At 41.8% G+C, this 18,226-nt stretch overlaps 1 protein-coding gene across 4 annotated transcripts; it reads left to right on the forward strand.

Annotated features, from left to right (window-relative positions):
• The first annotated feature begins 6,358 nt into the window (after positions 1-6,358).
• On the forward strand, positions 6,359-15,812 carry LOC142462960 (fibroblast growth factor receptor substrate 2-like). Of its 4 annotated transcripts, none has more exons than XM_075565169.1 (5): positions 6,359-6,484; positions 6,661-6,847; positions 11,332-11,445; positions 14,034-14,185; positions 14,337-15,812. In XM_075565169.1, exons 1-5 carry the CDS (start codon positions 6,419-6,421, stop codon positions 15,213-15,215), a joined length of 1,398 nt encoding a protein of 465 aa, XP_075421284.1. In that variant the 5' UTR covers positions 6,359-6,418; the 3' UTR covers positions 15,216-15,812. The 4 variants fall into 4 exon arrangements, with proteins under 4 accessions (XP_075421284.1, XP_075421285.1, XP_075421286.1 ...); XM_075565170.1 differs by having other exon boundaries at positions 14,094-14,185; XM_075565171.1 differs by having other exon boundaries at positions 14,097-14,185.
• Positions 15,813-18,226: the final 2,414 nt, after the last annotated feature.

The following is an 18,226-nucleotide window of genomic DNA, read 5'->3' on the forward strand; positions in this document are numbered from 1 at the left end:
TCCCGGGCAACGCCGGGTATCTCAGCTAGTCTAGGATAAAATTGAAACTCACAGAGAAAAGCTCTCTGATGACCCAAGTAGCGAACAATCACAATTTCCATCCAGGAAATCATGAAACTTATTTAGATAACTGGAGAACTAGGGATATCTCAACGGTTATAGATTCATTCTCGCAGTCCAAAATGAAATCCTTCCAAATTTTGCAAGAACAACGTGATCTCCCAAACACAGACTTTTACCGTTATTTACAAGTCAGACATTTTGTAGAGGAAAAATTCGACCATCCCAGATCTCATATACTATGTGAAGATGTGTAGACATGCTCCTGAAAACAAACTAAATTACATCATCTTTATATTGTTATCTCACTACATTGGGTCCCCAAGAAAAAGATAGATATATGTTGGCCTGGGAGAGGGAACCAGGCGAGGAACTGGGCTGGGAAGATTGGCAAGACATCTGGGAAGCAGTTTAATAAAGGAGAACTCCTATAAATTACTGTATAGATGGTACAAAAACACGACAAAATTAAATTTAATTGATCCAAATATGTCTCCATTATGTTGGAGGGGCTGTGGACAGAGAGGATCCTTATCTCATATCTGGCTGGATTACCCCAAGATTCAGCCCCTACGGGAGAAGATATTTAAATGTATTCTTGATACCACTGGGATCAAGGTACCAAGAGATCCAGGGTTCCTACTCATTAACAAACCACTAGAAGGTATGAATAAAAATGAGTCAGAACTAATAATACATATTCTCAATGCTACCAGATGTCTAGTCGCTAGATGTTGGAGACAGACCAACCCTCCCACATATAGAAAGGTCAGGGAACAAATATCCCATATTATGCTTATGGAAAAACTAACAAGCTACCTTGAAGACTCTATGACTAGGTTCCGGAAAATATAGGACCCCTTTTATTATAAGGATATACATATTTCTTCTATAAATAAGGACAAAACTCGAGAGGAATGGTTGATGACTTGTGTTTAATATTCAAACGGAACAATATATGTGGATCTCATGCATAAGGAATTTGATATATACAGTATATATATATATATATATATATATATATATATATATATATATATATATATAACAGTGGTTGACAAATCACCAAAAAATCTACTCGCCACACAAAAAAATCTACTCGCCACCTAGTACCAAAAGTGTGCTGCTTGGGCCAATATTTACTCGCCCGGGGGTTAAATCCACTCGCCCGGGGCGAGCAAATGTATAGGTTTGTCGAACACTGTATATATATATATATATATATATATATATATATATATATGCAAATATAACTGTATGCTCATCTGCATGTCTTTGGCAGGTCTGCAACCCCGCCTTTCCCCATTATCACCCAGCATACAGCACTTCCACTGCAGCAAGGGATTCTGGGAAATGACATGCAAATGAGCACACAGTGTCACTTTTTGCCTCAATAACCATTTTTAACATGGTTCCCTATAGGCTTAAGCTTGCTGCATATATATATATATATATATATATATATATATATATATATATATATATATATATATATATGTACAGGTATCTGTACCGTGTTAGCCGAGCTTAATAATCAAAAACGAATAGATCGCACACGCCAGGGCTGAGTGCAGCAAGATCGCAGACCGAGTGGGGGCGGACACCAACCGCAAAGCGGGGACTGTGCTGTTCAGACCAGGTAGCTGTAAAAAAAATAATATCTACATGGTAGCAGCAAACCTAATAGGAGGATCAGATCAAGCATCTGCAGTTGACGAATTAGTGAGTGCATTCAAGCCACAGCACCAAGTAGGTGAGAGGATCGTGGACGTGAGAGATCCAGAAAACCACACCAAAGGGGTAAGACTGCATTAAACACTCTGGTGGTATATATACTCACATAAGGTATTAACTGAGAAACTCTCACACAATGAATAACAAAACAACTACATCCTGCATTAAACTTATCAATCTGTCCTGCTATATTGAACTATATCCGCTCATAAAGAGTTAACCCATTCAAAGGAAATGTTAACATCTTATCCCTCTAAACCGAGAAGGGTGGGCACTGTTTCAAATATAGCAAAAGGAAAATCCCCCTGCCGTTTAGGGCTATAAGTGTAACACCTATTGCACATGGTTAGTACTATACATTGTATAAGAAATGCATTATTCTATGTTTTAAAATGTGCTATTATACCTAAACTGAACATATCTCTCCTCAAACAGCACAACCTACACTGGGAATTATATCTCTTTTTTTTCCATTTTTTGTGGTACCAGTTGTGGTGTTTTTGTTTGAGAATTGAGATTTAGTTTAGGTTATTTTATTGTTGTTTATAATTGTGGTCAAGCTGGAACCCAGCCTAGGTATACCAAATTTTATATTTGGTGATTATTATTATATAAGTATATTTTAATAAAATTATTTTATTTTACTACATGTAAACCTGTGGGTCCTCTTGCTATAATCAGCTTCTGGGGAACTGTGGTTCTCCTAATACTATTTAATGCGCTAGGCTCTTAATTATCTGTCAGGGGACAGTATAAAACACACACCTCTTTATTTGCATAAAATGAAAACGGTGCTGGTTACTGGCAACAAAATCTGGTGAAAAAACATTGGGAAACCCTTTAAATAAATGCTAACACAATTTCAAGCAACTTGTGGATCATTAATCCCAGCAATCTCCCATCTGGAAAAAATATAGCAACACTAATCCACAAAAATGCACCAGTTTTATTAAAGGATAAAATACCATTGATTTCAACGTGAACGTTTTTAATCAGTAAATTTGCTGCAGTTATGTTTCCAGGAGAATATTGGGAAACTGCTGTGTTTTATAGCAAAAGTGCTACAATTCTGGGAGGGGGGGGGGGGGGAATATATAAAAAAAAAAACACGGGTGTATGAAAGAAGTAAATCCAACAGGATGTCTTTTTCTTTAATAACCGGTATTATTTTTGGCTTGGTCCATAGCTTCCATAATTGATCTAAGAACCCAAACCAAGTTGACTCACCTGTTAGAATAAAGAAAGATGGTGTTACACAGCATGGCACTATGGGGTTCAAATGAATGTTACTTGCTTGTTAACGATAGGTTGAGGGAGGGGGTGGGAGGAGAGAGAGATTTAATGAATTATCTTCCACAGGTGGGTTCATTTCCACAATTATAAAAAACCTGTGCTAACCAAACCTTTTGGTTTGGGATCCCATTCCAGTGTGAATGATGCCAAAAGAAGCTTAATTTTGAAATGAACCTGCAACTTTGGATGATTTTTACAATAGATCCATTTATTGCAGAAAACAGGTAATTTTTATAAATGTTGTGTGTGGATTAGTCACATATAAGAACCCATCCAGTTTAAGGCAATATACCCTTTCCGTTGTCTCTCAATATATTGTTCCCTCTTAACTTTTTGAACTTTAGGTGGGTTGTTTATTACAATCACACGGCTGCAACAGGCACCCCATTTATTAAGGAAAAATATTCCCAGTGAAACAAGTGGGCTTTTCTTGATTTATTAATTAAGTTCTGCAGCTGAAACGTCATGATAAATCACCGCCTAGGTATATTTGCAATATCCATGGGTAGTCAATTACTGCTGTTGGTTATTTCTGTGCGTTTCCCCCATTAATTGTACAACTATGAGATTTTGGTTACTGGCTCTTCCAAGAATGAATCGTTCTTTAATATAATTTCCATAAACCCATTTACGTTTAGTGTTACTCTGCAAATCTACTGGTAATGAACAAACCTTTTATAGGTATTGCTCAAGGCTGTATATTCCAATTCCATAACAAAATGAAGTATATACAGTATAGCCTTTTTACTTGTCCATCTAATGGTAAAGAGATTCAACCAAACTGTTGTCTTCGTTTGTAGGTAACAGAGCAGCTGCATTACTCACGGTTTATATACATGTATCATTGTGTGTATATGTATATACAGGTGTATTCTATATGAAATATAAAAATAAGGCCCAAACGTGCAACATGTAAAGCTGCTATTTTCATACTTTTGTCAGCTTCTGTCTAGGTTAAACTATAATACATGAAAAGCTCTTATAGAAAGGATTGCTGCCTTGAGGTTCTTGTCCAGGTTTGCAGGTATGAACTGTTGTGTTTGTGAAGGTGACCTTCATTTTTAAAAGGGTTGAGCTGAACTTTGTTGCTGAATGTCTGTCTGCACGCGAGACACTCGTTCTATGGAACAGAGCTATTATGGATTTGTCGAGCACTGCTGATATTCATATTTGTACAGTCTTCCCTGTGCCCACTCTTAACATACATGGGAGGTGCATCTTGTGGTTATTTAGGTGCTACTCATCTGTTGGGTCTGGTCCCCCTTTCTTATCAACACCCGGCAGTCTCTTTTACTGTGGGCCCCTATTGAGATCCTGGCCTGTATAACGTTACGGTTACTTCCCCACTCCTGATTTAGAACTGCCACTTCCTCGGGGAGTACTGATCACTGTGGATGGGGATCCGTGTGTAGGGCTGATCCCACAGGCATCCTGGTGGCACTTCTGCTTGGCCCACTTAGGAATGTCTGCAATCCCTTTCTTTGGACATGCACTTACTTAATCTAGCAATACTAAAGGATCCGTACTAATGGGGCACTGTCCCTGACTGACATACAATAAAGGGGGGCCTGACCTAAACGTACGTCAGGTGACTCGGAGATGCCGGTCAACCGACGATGTCACTCAAGCACACAACCTCCCGGAGTAACAATGGCAGTAATATGCCGAGCGGAGTGGGGGCAATACAGTAACGCTCCCAATAGTATAGAAATCACAACTGCTCCCTGGGATTGTGCCAAAGAAGCTTTTTATAGTTGGGATTTCTATACTATTGGGAGCGTTACTATATTGCCGACACTCCGCTCGGCATATTATTGTGCCATTGTTACTCCAGGAGATTGTGTGCTTGAGTGACATCCTCAGTTGACCGGCATCTCTGAGTCACGTGATCCAGTTTTCCCGCGGTGCTGTGCGGAGGGCGGCTAGTGTGCTGAACCTGACTGTGGGACTGGATCTGCGTGTGCAGATGCACACAACACATTGGCCTGCGCAGAACTGTTCGGATCTAACGCTGTCTCCACGGCGGGCTGGATGTGTCATGGTGTGAGAGACTTTCCTCCATTTACCATCGGGAGAACTGAATCATCTTGCCGCTGACGAGGCGTGACCCAGACGTTAACATCTCGATCTGTGGTTCCAGTTCCATTGTGCGGTAACCCTCGCCATGCCACATGCCATGCCTGTTTGTTTTTAACCTGATGTGCGCAGAACCTTTAACTGTTATTAATACACGTGTTTCACTCTTCACGATGAGCGTTGTGCGCTGTTTTTTCCTTTTTTCTCTCCAGTGCTTAGGGGTACTGAGCAACGCCCTGTGTTGGCTGCAGACACTCCTTATGTTGTATGGGTTGAGGTTGTAATATATATATTTGTTATATACACATTTATTCACCTATGTGTGGGGGCATTTAAATAGACAGAGTGCACTCCTTCACTTTTTGTGAGTTAATTTTAGTTGCGCTTTTTTTCCCCGCACTTTCCAGCACACCTTCCTACGTTCTCCTTACCACTTAGATTGTAAGCTGTTCGGGGCAGATACTCCTTTTTCCTAATGTTACTTTTATGTCTTGTGCCTATTCCCGTTCTGTCCTCACTATTACTGCTGTGAAGCGCCATGTACCTGGATGGAGCAATATATCTGTATCTACCCATTATTCCTGATCTGGTATCTAAGAACCTGATCAAAAAAGTTACATCAAAGTGAGCGTGAGAGAGAGAGAAGTTCATGCATTTATCACAAATGTTGAATCTATTCATCCTTTTATGTTCCATTGAAAATTACATTTGAATTAGTGGAACAAAAATGGCCTGCAGTTCATTCCTTAGCATTTCCTGAAGTAAAGATCTCCAGAAGCAGGGGGGGTCCGCTCTGGAAATCTCCTCCATCAATCCTATGTAAAAAAAAAAGAAAAGCATTTTATTCTTGTTTACGATGAACGCACTCTGTGCCAATATCAACTGTGAGCTGTTCAAATGAAGAATTACAATCTAATTCAATTGCTTTTTGCAGAACCTTTTGTTCTTTAATCCATTTTAATTCTGCCTTTTCAGCAATAACCTGGGGAACATGGACAGAACATTTCCGAATGTCACTTCATCATCTTTACATTGCAGTGACTTACGCATTTACTCTTTGTGTAGTTAAAGTGTGTGTGTGTGTTGGGTCACCCTCACCTCTGGCATGTCACAGAGTGTGGTTTTCTCGCTTTGTTACTTCAGTATACTGCAGATTGATTTGTGGGAAAGGTTTAATACTGCTGTAATGATTCATGGAAAGTGTAACATATTAAGCTCTCATAAGCGTTATGTGTTCTTTTCCCCTCTAGAAGCCATGGGTCATTGTCTCTGTTGCACAGAAAAATGCAATAGCATTGAGGACGCGGAAAACAGATTTCGGGTAAGTCCTGTTTTCCGAGCCACGGCGCTGCAATCCATGCGTTCCGTCGCTTGTCTTTTAGTACAGTTCCAGGCAGAAGATTACAATCCATTTGAAATGTGATTTTCTCTTATCATTTTAGCTGTGTGGTTTTTTTTTTGTTTTTGTTTTTTTAAACATTTCTTTTTATCTTGAAGGTAATAAATGTGGACGATGACGGTAAGAAGATGTGTCCTGGGGTAATGGAGCTTACAGAGACTTGTTTAATCTTTCATCTTAAAAAAGGAGGGTTTGTGAAATGGCCGTACCGCAGCTTGCTGAAGTATGGCTGCGACTCTGACCTCTTTTCCTTCATCTGTGGTAGAAGATGTCAGACTGGAGAAGGTAATACTGTGTATAAACTGTATCAATTTGTTTAAATCGATGCTGCTCTTTCTGTGTCCTGATGCTTACAGTTCAATTTTCCCCAAACTACTGTAGCAAACAGCCGTGGCAGCGATGCTGAGGCCATGGTTCCGCAGACCGTGCGGACGCTGAGCGAACAGACTGCTTTAAGGCAGTGTTCGCGTCCATGCGGCGTGCGGGAGGGGGCTTCCGTTATGCAAAAAGTCAGTCCAAACTGATTTCTTGGCGCGACAGGCCGGTCACGTGAGCGGTTCGCCCAACGAGGGCGAACCAGCTCCGTGACATCACTGGCACGGCCCTAGACACGCCCACTGACGGCGCGCGTATCATGGCCAAAAAAACGCACTCGCTTGAAGCGGGTGACGTCACGGCCGCGCACGCCTAGGCACGGGCGAAGGCACCATGGACCTGGCCTTACACTGCTCAGCAAAGAAATAAACATTCTCACAGCTGCCAAAGTAGAAATGGTTCAAATAGAGTATAGAAGAGTAAAGGTGAGGTTATATATAAAAAGTAACGGTGATGCATTCCCCAATGTAGAAAAATAAAATGTACTAATTGGTATACAAGCATCTGCTGTCCGGAGCTAATCTCTCTAATCCCCCCATCCATGAGGAAAACAAATAGTGTGTGTGTGTATTTCTCTTGATAAAGGGTTTTGCCGAGACGTTGAGGATTCTCTAAGGTGCGCTGATACTTTTCGCTTGCTCTCCTACTTTATTGTATATAAAAAGTGAAGCGGGTTTCCTGCATATCTTACACCGGTAACCCAGCTATGTTATACGTTTCCAAAATGTCGCACTGGTCACAAACTGCAGATATTACATTGCTGATCATAAACCTGCAAACGGTAATTGCCACCTTTTTTAAGCCTTCCATCCGCGTTTATTTAGGGTTTTTTTTTTTTAAACACTTTTTTTTCCTTTATTGGAGACATACATATAAATTACAAACAGAGGGTACAACCAGTGCGATACATAACGATCTGAGTATAGTGAGTCTTGACTGTAAGGTGGGCGCATAGTCTCAATAAATTCTTTTGTTAATTTTTTGGTAAGGAAAGCAGGGGAGAAGACTCAGGGGGGGGAGTCGATAGATGGGAACGACAGGAGAGGGGGAAGGAGGGGGGGGGGGAGGGGGCAGGTTAACCCCTCTCTTTCTCTCCGGCTCCTTAGCGCGTAGGCTCTTTGTCGATGGGATCTAGCCGGGGGGTGGGGTTCAGGAACCTGTCCAGGGCTCCCAGGTGTTATAGAATTGTGGCATTTTCTGTTTTAACATGGCTGTTAGTTTTTCCATGTTCATTACTGTATTTACTCTGTTGACCACAGTCCTTCTTGAGGTTTTTTTTTATTTATTTAGGGGTTTTTTTTAACACTGATTTCTTGGAAGAATTGAGTACGCTTCAGTAGGGCTCTTTTACAGCTTAGAATAATCTGTTTGTAATAACTTCAGTTGATATTTCCCCATTCAGAACTGTAGCCTCAGGACTCTGTACTATGGTAGCAACGTTCAAATGATCCCAGGGAGCGCAGGAAATGAGATGGCCCCTCCCCTTCCATCAGTGACAGAATGATCATGTGACCGCTTCAGAGGAGCACTCTGGCCCCCCTTGGCCCCAAGTTGTAAGAGCAGTTCTCTCTTCCTCCTCCTGGATGGGAAGACTGGGACCCCTGGAGCTGTACCACGTAAATTTCAGCTCTGAGGACCCCCTCGTTTCCGAGAACTTACTGGTCTTTAAATCCTCCCCTCATGTCACGTGGGCCAATAGAAAGGCTGCAATGGATGCCGCCGCCGCCGCCCACATGACTCCCCAGATTTAAAGCTCCATTTCGCTTCCCATGGAGGCGACAAACACGCTGCTTTCAGCGATCAGTATCTCAGAAAACAGGTTTCACCTTTCCACGGAGCAGAAAATGGCTCATTATATAACTTTCTCCCCCCTCCCCCCCCCCCTCACATTTATAAACTTTGAACTTCTCCATTTTACCTGGCAGTAATCATGGAGCAAAATTTACAGTTCGCAGCCTTTACAAATAAAAGCTGATGCCAAAGAATCTAGTCAAAGTACAGCTGTAGAGTTTGATCTCTGCTGACTCCTGCATTGCAGGGCTGGGATTCAAGAGTCCAGGGAGCATCTTCTAGTTTCCTAACTTTCTCAGTAGGCCTCTGTTTAACCCTTTTTGGGATTTAACCCTTTTGATAGTGTTAGTGCTCGCACTCCTTATAGTACTCACTGTACCGGGACAAAAGCATTGCGGTGCACCATATACCGACAAGAGTTTGATCCAGTGGTAGATCCGGCTGTATAAATAAGTTCAATAGTAGGAAGGCAGAAGGCACTCAAGAAGTTTGAAGAAAGGTTTCTTTAATGAATATACATATTTGTCCTGGAACTAGATTCCACATTTCTCTGTCTCCCTTTGCAGCTTGTGGGATTCATATCTCCCTAGTTTAGCTGCCTGTTAGTTACCCTGTCCTAGCAGCTTGCTGCATGTGAAAAGGAAACATTTTTGTTACACATGTTGTTTACACAGTCAGTCAGTGAGTTGCTACAGCAACCTCAGCCTTTCTCTCAGAATGGGCTAGTCTGTCCTCCCCTCTGCCTTGCTGACAGATAATTTGTCCCCAGACTATTCCTGCTACCCAGGTTCCCTCACACTTCCTTTTACTTCCTACATTGGCTGAGTGAGTACGTCTTCTGTTACCCCTCTACTGGCAAGGCCTCATCCTTTTCACCTTTCCCTACTTTCAAGCACATTCTCTGTAGAGACATTCTCTCACAACACCATCTTCCACAAGTGCCTTTGTGTATCTACGCTTTCCCCAATAAAGTGAAGAAAAGACAAAGAACTTGTTGTGCTTGTAACAGGAATGAGTTGAAGCTATCTGGGTCCATTCATACCCTAGACATGACCCTGGGTCCAGAATAATATTCCTACGCGCTTCGGTGAGACAGAAACGTGTAGGAAAATATGTATATTGAATTAACCCTTTTGGGTTCCCATGGATGTAGCTACTACTGTTTTGTCATGGGTTGTGGCACTCCAGGGGCCACAGCACCTGGTAGCTACAGCCATAATCTTATTGCTCGTTTTTTGATCGAGACCATGTTCTGCGCTGCGATTGCGATCTAGCAGGAAGAGGAGGACTTAGCAGGGGGTGATTGCTTGGGGGGGGGGGAAATCACGAGTGTTGGAGGGGCCGTAGCACTCAAACGGGCAATAGGGAGTTGCAGTAGGGAGTTGCAGTAGGGAGTTGCAGTAGGGAGTTGCAGTAGGGAGTTGCAGTAGGGAGTTGCAGTAGGGAGTTGCAGTAGGGAGTTGCAGTAGGGAGTTGCAGTAGGGAGTTGCAGTAGGGAGTTGCAGTAGGGAGTTGCAGTAGGGAGTTGCAGTAGGGAGTTGCAATAGGGAGTTGCAATAGGGAGTTGCAATAGGGAGTTGCAATAGGGAGTTGCGTCTAGAAGAAAAACTGATGCAGGAAAAATGGCAGTGCATCACCAGATCTTTACAATGAATAAGCAAGACACTGTGTATATATATATATTATAGGCAGCACACTATTGAGGGAGATTGTCAATACACCATTGAGGGACATTACATGTGAGCACCTACAAATGAGCTTGGCAGCCCACTGCTGGATTCCTCAGCCCCTCCAGTGCTGAAGAGCCAAAGCATTTATGTTAAAAGCTTGCCGTCCATGCTTTATATATTATCAATCTTGCTCCCAAACTATTACAAATCCCCCCCCCCCCTCATACCGTAGTGTAGTGGCGGATTTCCCATTAGGGCTGGGCCTGGGGCGGAAAATTCCCCCTCCCCCACCCCCCATATACAGAAGCCCCGCTCTCTAACCCGGGGGTGCGGGATGTTTTTTTTGGGGGATGGGGGCGTGCGGGCAGTTGCAGAGGCACCGCACTCTTCCCAAAGGCATTTAAATTAAATGCCGGGGGATGGCACAAGGCCTCTGTAACCTACTAACCGGGAATCCGATGCCTTGTGCTGCATCACCATGGCAACACGGCATCAAATGACACCGCGGGGCCATGTGACGTCACTTGACCCCGTGGTGTCATGGGAACGGGGTCATGTGACGTCACCCGGAGCGTCGGTAAAAAAGTAAAAAGGGCGCGAGCACCTGGGGGAGCAGGCAGGGGGGGTCACAGCTCCAAATGTTTGTGCTCCCGTGCTCTAACCCACTGATTCCTGGGGCCTCTAACGTTCTTCCCTCCTTCGTTCTGCGTCAAATGACGAAGCAACATCACACGGCGTTGTGTTATCACTACAAAGTGACAGCACACTGCATCACGCTGCCATGGCAACGCACGGCACCAGGTAAGTTCCCAAGTGCGTTGTTTCTCTGAATCTGCCACTGCACAAGGGATAACAGTAGTTTCTGCTTCCCTGAACAAAGAACGTCGGCAGTGTATATTGGTAAATGTTTTTTTTTTTTTTTGTTCTTGTCAGGTATATTTGGCTTCAAGTGTCACCGTGCGGAAGAGTTATTCAATATGTTACAGTGCTCCATGCAGAATAACCGAATCAGTGTGATCTCTGAGACGGACTGCGACAGTCCTGCATGTAAGCACATATAATGCTGGACCTTTTCTAGTATAATTTACTTTTGCTAAAATAGAATGTTTGGGAAATAATCACATTTTAAAATCCTTTTTTTTTTATTAGTTTATTAGTTTTTAATTTAAGGTTTTATATTTATCTACAAGCTATTTCATATAAGAACATAGTTTCATTCTTGTGTGTGGGTATATATCAACAAAAAAGACCCTAGCGATGGGTTAAAAAAACAAAAAAAAACGTTCATTATTGCTACAATTAAATGTCCCACCTGCAGCCCATATACTGGAGAACAAGAGGCAACTCTCCATGTATTACTTGCTCTTAAAACCTTTTTATGAATAGTAGTACAGAGGTTAATTTTTTTTTTTTGGTACTGTTTGAGCCACCTGTGCTGAAGCTGGGATATCCTTAAAACCTGACCGGTGGGTACTGGAGTTGAGAACCCCTGTACTGGTGCTTAAAAGGGGGCTTCCTCTTCAAGTTCCTCTCCCAGTCACTGGTACTGCAACCTTCACTGAAAGACAGATCACACCAAACAAACCCTCATAATGTAGCACCTTTTTTAATATGGACAAATATAACAAGTGATGACAAAAACGCACTTGCATACTGTATTCCTCATCGAGTTTTAAAGCATATCTGAGAGGGCTCCAGTTCCCTTCTGGATTATGCTCAAACCTGCGATGTAGATGGGGAATTCCCCGCTCTCGCGCCATCTCCGCCGGGCTGCTCCGAACGGTGCTGAGCGGCCTCTCCTTGCCTTTTGAGCACTCACATGGCGGGCGTATCCAGGAGATGTCACCACAGGGGGACCTGGAACTCCGCTTCCTATCTCGGAGGCTCCGCACTACACGTTTCACAAGCTCCATCTTGCTTCAGGGGAAAGAACAGCTGAGCCACTGATTGTTTTGACTCTGTAAGAAGCCATATTAACCCATACATTACTGGTGTGAATGCACACTAAGATTCTTGATTAATTGTTTATGCCGCCTCTCCAGGTCGTACAACACACACTGATTCTTTTTTTCTTTATTTTCATATTCATTTTGACTTTTTTAATCCTTTATTTTGTTAACAAATCACTTTCTATTTATTTTATACTGGATTCTATCTACCTGCGTATCTCATACTAGACGAGGTTGAAAAAAGACATACAGTACTATATATGCCCATCAAGTACAACATATGTTTAATGTAGATGAGATACTTTATCCATATCCGTACTTATAGTATATTGATCCAGAGGAAGGCAAACAAAAACCCCCAGTGTCATATCATCCAATGATATCTCATAAGGGGAAAAATAAATTCCTTCCTGACTCCAAATATTGGCAATCGGATTTCTCCCTGGATCACCATCCTTCCCATGTATACTTATTTGGTATATCCCTGTATACCTTTCCTTTCTAAAAAGATGGCCAACATTTCTCCACCCTTCAAGATATCTATTGGATCTGCCATCAGTCTCCATGAGTAATGAATTTCACTTTTTTTTTTTTTAAATGTATATCTTGTGGAATATCCACAAATAGCTATTATTTTAGATCCTAAACAATGTCACTACAAATGTTTATTACATTGGATTACCTTCTATATAATGGCATTGGCCCAATCATGTTTTTTTAGTTACTGGAAATGCATTATTGGAGAATTGTAGGGTTAACATATCTATGGTTCCGTATTTTTACTTTTTGGTATGTACTGTATACCAGATTTTATGGTGTGCATTCACACTAGCAATGTATGGGTTAATATGGTGGCTTAAGGAGCAGAAATGATCACTGCCTCAGCTGATCGTCTCTACTCCCCTCCCCCTTCCCCCCCCCCCCCTCCTACCCCCCCCCCCCCCCCCGAAGAAGCAAGGTAGAGTTTGCAAAATACAAATGGTGGAGCTGAAGTGTGAAGAGGCTGGATACCCCTGTCACGTGAGCACGACCATCGGAGAGAGCTCGGAGGGAAGGAGATGCCGCTCTAAACTCCTCAGAGAAGAGGAGCCCTGGGAGAGGGGGGGGTGGGGGGATTCCCCAGACTACATCGCGGGTTTGTGCGTATAGTGCCCGTGACTGCGACAAAAACAAATACGCTGCCACGTGCGCTTATAGTAAGCGCGACGGCAGCCATGCAGCGTCGCAGACTTTGGAAGCCGGGAATATTTGATTTTTTTTAAGGGCTGTCGCCTGATGTGACAGCCCCTGAACAAATCAAATGCCCGGAAGCCCGCGCCGCAAAGCAGAATACAGTATAAGTTTCGCTAGCGGCGACGGGTGACGTGTCCCGTCGCCGGTCGCGGGTACTATACGCGCGGCCTAACACAGAAGAGAACTACAGCCCTCTCAGATGTGCTTTAAAACCAGATTACGAATGCGACTGATTTCTTTTTTGCCATCGCTCTTTATGGTGCGTGTTCGTATGAATGTAATATGCAATAAGACAAATGGAAACCTTTTTGTTTCAAGTAATATTAAAAATGCAAAGTTTCCACAACAACTTGTACAACAATAAAAAAATAATAATAAACTATATATGATGAGTTGTCAGAGGGATAGATGGATAGATATAGATATATTTATTACACTTTTTTTTTCTTATAGCTGTTCAACTTTCAGAACAAAGATTACTGTATCGATCTGAGAAGTATCCTTCTTTTCCAGCAGCGTCTTCCGTTTTGTCATCTTCTCAGAGACCTGAACCTATCGGGGGTGAGATCATTCTGGAGTCTGCTTCACCTCATGTTTCAGAACAAGTGAGCAATTTATACTTTTCTTTCTTATCCTTGTATGTTGTCGGTAGCTGCAATTCTCATTTCTTATCCTTGCCTGCATTTCCCCCAATGTCCTCCTTCCAATTGCCTTCATCCTCTGCTTGATTTTAATGATAGTTTTTCTTCTTTCTAGGCTTACTCCACCAAAGCTCAGAAGGAAGAACGAATGAGACACAGGGGTCATTTAACACTGGAACAAAAAACCTCAGGTGGTGGAATCAGCCAAGCTTCTTATAAGCACAATTACCTCGAGGTAGAAAAACCTCTGCTGTCAGTGGAGTGTCAAGGCGTGAAGTGTTACCAAAAACCAACCTATATATTTAGAAGTCAGATTGAACGAGAAGAATTGGGGATAATAGAAGGCTTCCATTATAACGGAGATTCAAACTACGCTGTCTGGGACATAGGTTATGACAGTGACGAACGAAGAGAGGCATCTTGTATAAGAAGAATGGGTTATGAGAATATTGGAGTTCTACCCAGTGAGTGTTTAAGATCGAGAAGCTGTATGATTTCAGTCAGCAGCTCAGACTCTCAGAACATTGGAATTGTTCCAACACAGTCTCCAGCAGTTAGTTTCGAAAGTCAACCATCTTCTCCGTCTGTCCTTGAAGAAAAATCTAGTTTAGAACAGAAGACTTGCTCCTCTGCGATAGAAGCCAACAGTTCAGAGCATGCACTTCTTAAGAGACACTCTGCAGGGCGGGAATCGAAGACTCGGCAGGACTGTCCAGTCACGTATTTCAATTTTGACGTGAGGCAGCCAGCCCAAGAATCCAGACAACTTAACTACATCCAGGTTGAGGTGGAGAGTGGCTGTGATTCTGACAATCCCCAGACACCACAAAGTCCCAACACTACTTCTATTTCGTGGACAACCAGTCGCCAATCTGAGTTTTATTCGGAACTGGACTTGGAGAAAACGGCTGCTTTGTCACTCATACAAAGATATAGACCACAGGATGATGGTACTAGAAAGACTAGGCATAGTAGCAAATACTACCCAGTGTGATCACGCCTGCTCTCAATGTTTTTGCCAGGACATAGTAGCTATGCATTTTCTCATTGACATGCTACAGTACCAGTTTTTTGTGTTTTATCTTACACACATTATACAAGCCCAATTGTGTTTAGGATTGCATTGCTAACATGGGCTGTTTCACTCTTTTTAAAGGTGGAATAAATCCTGCACTGGATTTTCATGTATTGACGGAGACCACGGAGTCTGAGGGTTAGACCTGCAAGTGTCTGGCCACGTCTATACAGTATTTAACATATTTCAATGTATAGCAATGTTAAGTGTTACGGGATGATTTTCTTTAATGACTGATGGATTACTCCAAAAGTATCTTAAACTTTCTGATGTGAGGTTTAGCTTTAACATACTAACAGGTTAATAATCCACAGCATGCAACAAGGACCTTGCTCGAGAATAGGCCTTGGGTGGGTGTCCTAATGCTTAGTATCCTGTGGTAAACATGAGCTATACTTAAGGGATGTCAAAATTACTCTGCACTATCAAGTAATGCACCTAATGAGGGAGACTTGCACAATAGTAAAAAAAAACAAACTTGTGTTTTTATCATGGCTTTTAACTAGATCTTTTTATCGGCAATATCAATAAGTGTTTGATTCAAAATGTTAATTGCAAGATACACAACATTTTAATAGATGAGTTGTTTTGATTGTAATTTGTTTTTTTTGGTTATGCACTAAAACTGAGAAGAAGAGAGTTGATTGGCTGTGGTCCTTTCATACAGATGAATATATACAATGAAGAGAATAGTATTGGGCATCTTCTTTGGGGTAAACTAGAAACTTCCTCCTCTTGCCAGACACTGAAATCCATTCTTCTTCAAACCACTCTAGTGGCGCACTTTTTTTTTTTTTTTTTTAAATCGTTTATTCGTTTTTAAGAATATACAACAAATACAAAATGTAGAAACCATATACCATTTATAAATCTCAAATATCTGAGAGGGGGAGGAGAGTCACCACCACACACTCTATTCCGGTGTGAACTTTGTAAATGTGATATTGTACACCTTAAATCTGCAATTTCAGCAATATCCTACATGTGAATTTTTTTTAATAAATACATTTTATTTATATATGTTACCAGGAAGTAATACATTGAGGTTTTTTTTTTTTTTGTTAAATGATATTTTCACTGAAATTCAGCCTGTTTGTCCATGATTCCCATGTTTTGTGGAAGTTACGGCCTCTATCAGCAGGACCTCATTCACTAGAAATAACTATAGACCTTGGTGGGACCGGTTTTTAATTTTTCAGGCTGCTGCAATTGTGCAACGTGCTGCCGTTCATACAGTATACGGAAGATCCACTTGTGACGTGGGAAGCCTAGTATTTTCTATTGGTTTTGGTAGAAGTATCGTAACTGGGTTGAATGGGATTGAAATCTCTAACTTCTTCAATCTTCTTCTCACCAGTTTCCAGAAAGTCCTAGAAAGGTAGAGACTCCATTTCCGCAAGTGTCTCCATCAAACATTCTGGCTGACACTCAATAGGGGTGTATAGTTTGACCAGTACAGCATTAACTCTCATTAGGAGTCCAGAAATCATTATATATCTCCCCTTCGGATCTCTTTTGACTCCCAGGGCCTGAAATGGGGGGGGGGGGGGGGGGGGTTAGGGGGAGGAGGAGAATGAAAAGAGTTTATCAAAATGATTCTTGCAAAAATAAGGTATCTCCTTGTAATATTTTTAACTCCACTAATGCTAGCCTTAAGATTTGAGCTGACATTCATAGATATAGTAATCAAAACTCCAATAAAAATGATAAAAAGGGAGCAAGGAGTGGAGGTTATTTAAATTCTTTCTATAGAACATAGGCCTGGTGATTTGGGCTATATGTCCTCTGGGGGTTGTCACAGACCTCCGTCACACTAAGCCTACCAGGTGCCAACTGGTTGGATCCTGCAATTTGATCCTTTCCTGAACCCCTTCAAGACCTCAAGGGACCCCTCCATGTAATTACCAGGAAGTTCCCATGAATCTTTCCAGGGCCCAATTCCACCCAACCCACTTCACATGAGGGCAGAAACTGTAGTTGGTACATATCGACAAATATCTTAGTACTTTTAACTTTGTTACTTTTGTTATGAAAAGGTTAATAATCATACAGGGATGGGGGGGATAGAGAAACGGGGAACATTTAAAGCGAGGAATCTTAACTATCCATTACTAAAAGGACAATGCTGACCATACCACATGCCCTGACAGCTAATACTCATCATTGGGGTGGGTATTCACCAGCTCTCCCCCCTGCCCCTCCAACTATATTTTATTAATGAAACCAATAATGTTGCCCCCTATGTTGAACCTAAATAATGCCCCCCTCTCTACTCTACACACGTAACTGCCCTACATTTTATTTTGGAAAACATTCTTCCAAAAAATATTTGAAAAAAAAACAAAAAAAACGTGTGCATCCAGTAGTTGGGAATATACTGTAGTTTCAAGTGCATAAATGCCAAGGAAAGTCCACAAATTACAAAGCACATTAACCACCATGATTATTCTTCGGGCCTGATTATTGGTTCTTCTGAATCTAAACCATTGAATAGAAAAAACCTGTGTCCACTGGGGCATGTGCAGAGGTATTGGTGATTAAGTGAAGACAAAGTGGGCAACCCCACCACTGGTCCAAAAATGTTAAAATCGAACCTGCTCGGGGATAAATTGCCCTCAGACCACTCTGTACCTGATGGGCATCTTACAATCGGAATCCTATACAGGTTTGTGCCATATGTAGTAATGATACTTAATTTGTGTAAGTCATACTGATGTGACAATAACCATAGAAATAACTCTATTTATATAAAAGTTTTCATAGTCTTCAATACTTGTGTACAAATATAATATTACATATAAAAGTGCAAGTGAGTGCATTAATACAAAATCAGTTGAATAAATAAATCATAAAGTCTGGCGACATTAATCCACCAGGACAGGATTACACACTACTGAAGTAATACTTCCATTATCCTCATAGTACAGCTC

This window comes from Ascaphus truei, chromosome 11, assembly GCF_040206685.1.
Source record: "Ascaphus truei isolate aAscTru1 chromosome 11, aAscTru1.hap1, whole genome shotgun sequence".
Classification (NCBI taxonomy): Eukaryota; Metazoa; Chordata; class Amphibia; order Anura; family Ascaphidae; genus Ascaphus; species Ascaphus truei.

Excerpts from the sequence above, each read along its gene's own strand:
- LOC142462960 (XM_075565169.1), top strand. The coding sequence starts at position 6,419 with ATGGGTCATTGTCTCTGTTGCACAGAAAAATGCAATAGCATTGAGGAC. Across the intron at positions 6,485-6,660 it reads ACGCGGAAAACAGATTTCGG|GTAATAAATGTGGACGATGA; the intron begins GTAAGTCCTGTT and ends TTTATCTTGAAG. Across the intron at positions 11,446-14,033 it reads GGACTGCGACAGTCCTGCAT|CTGTTCAACTTTCAGAACAA; the intron begins GTAAGCACATAT and ends TTTTTCTTATAG.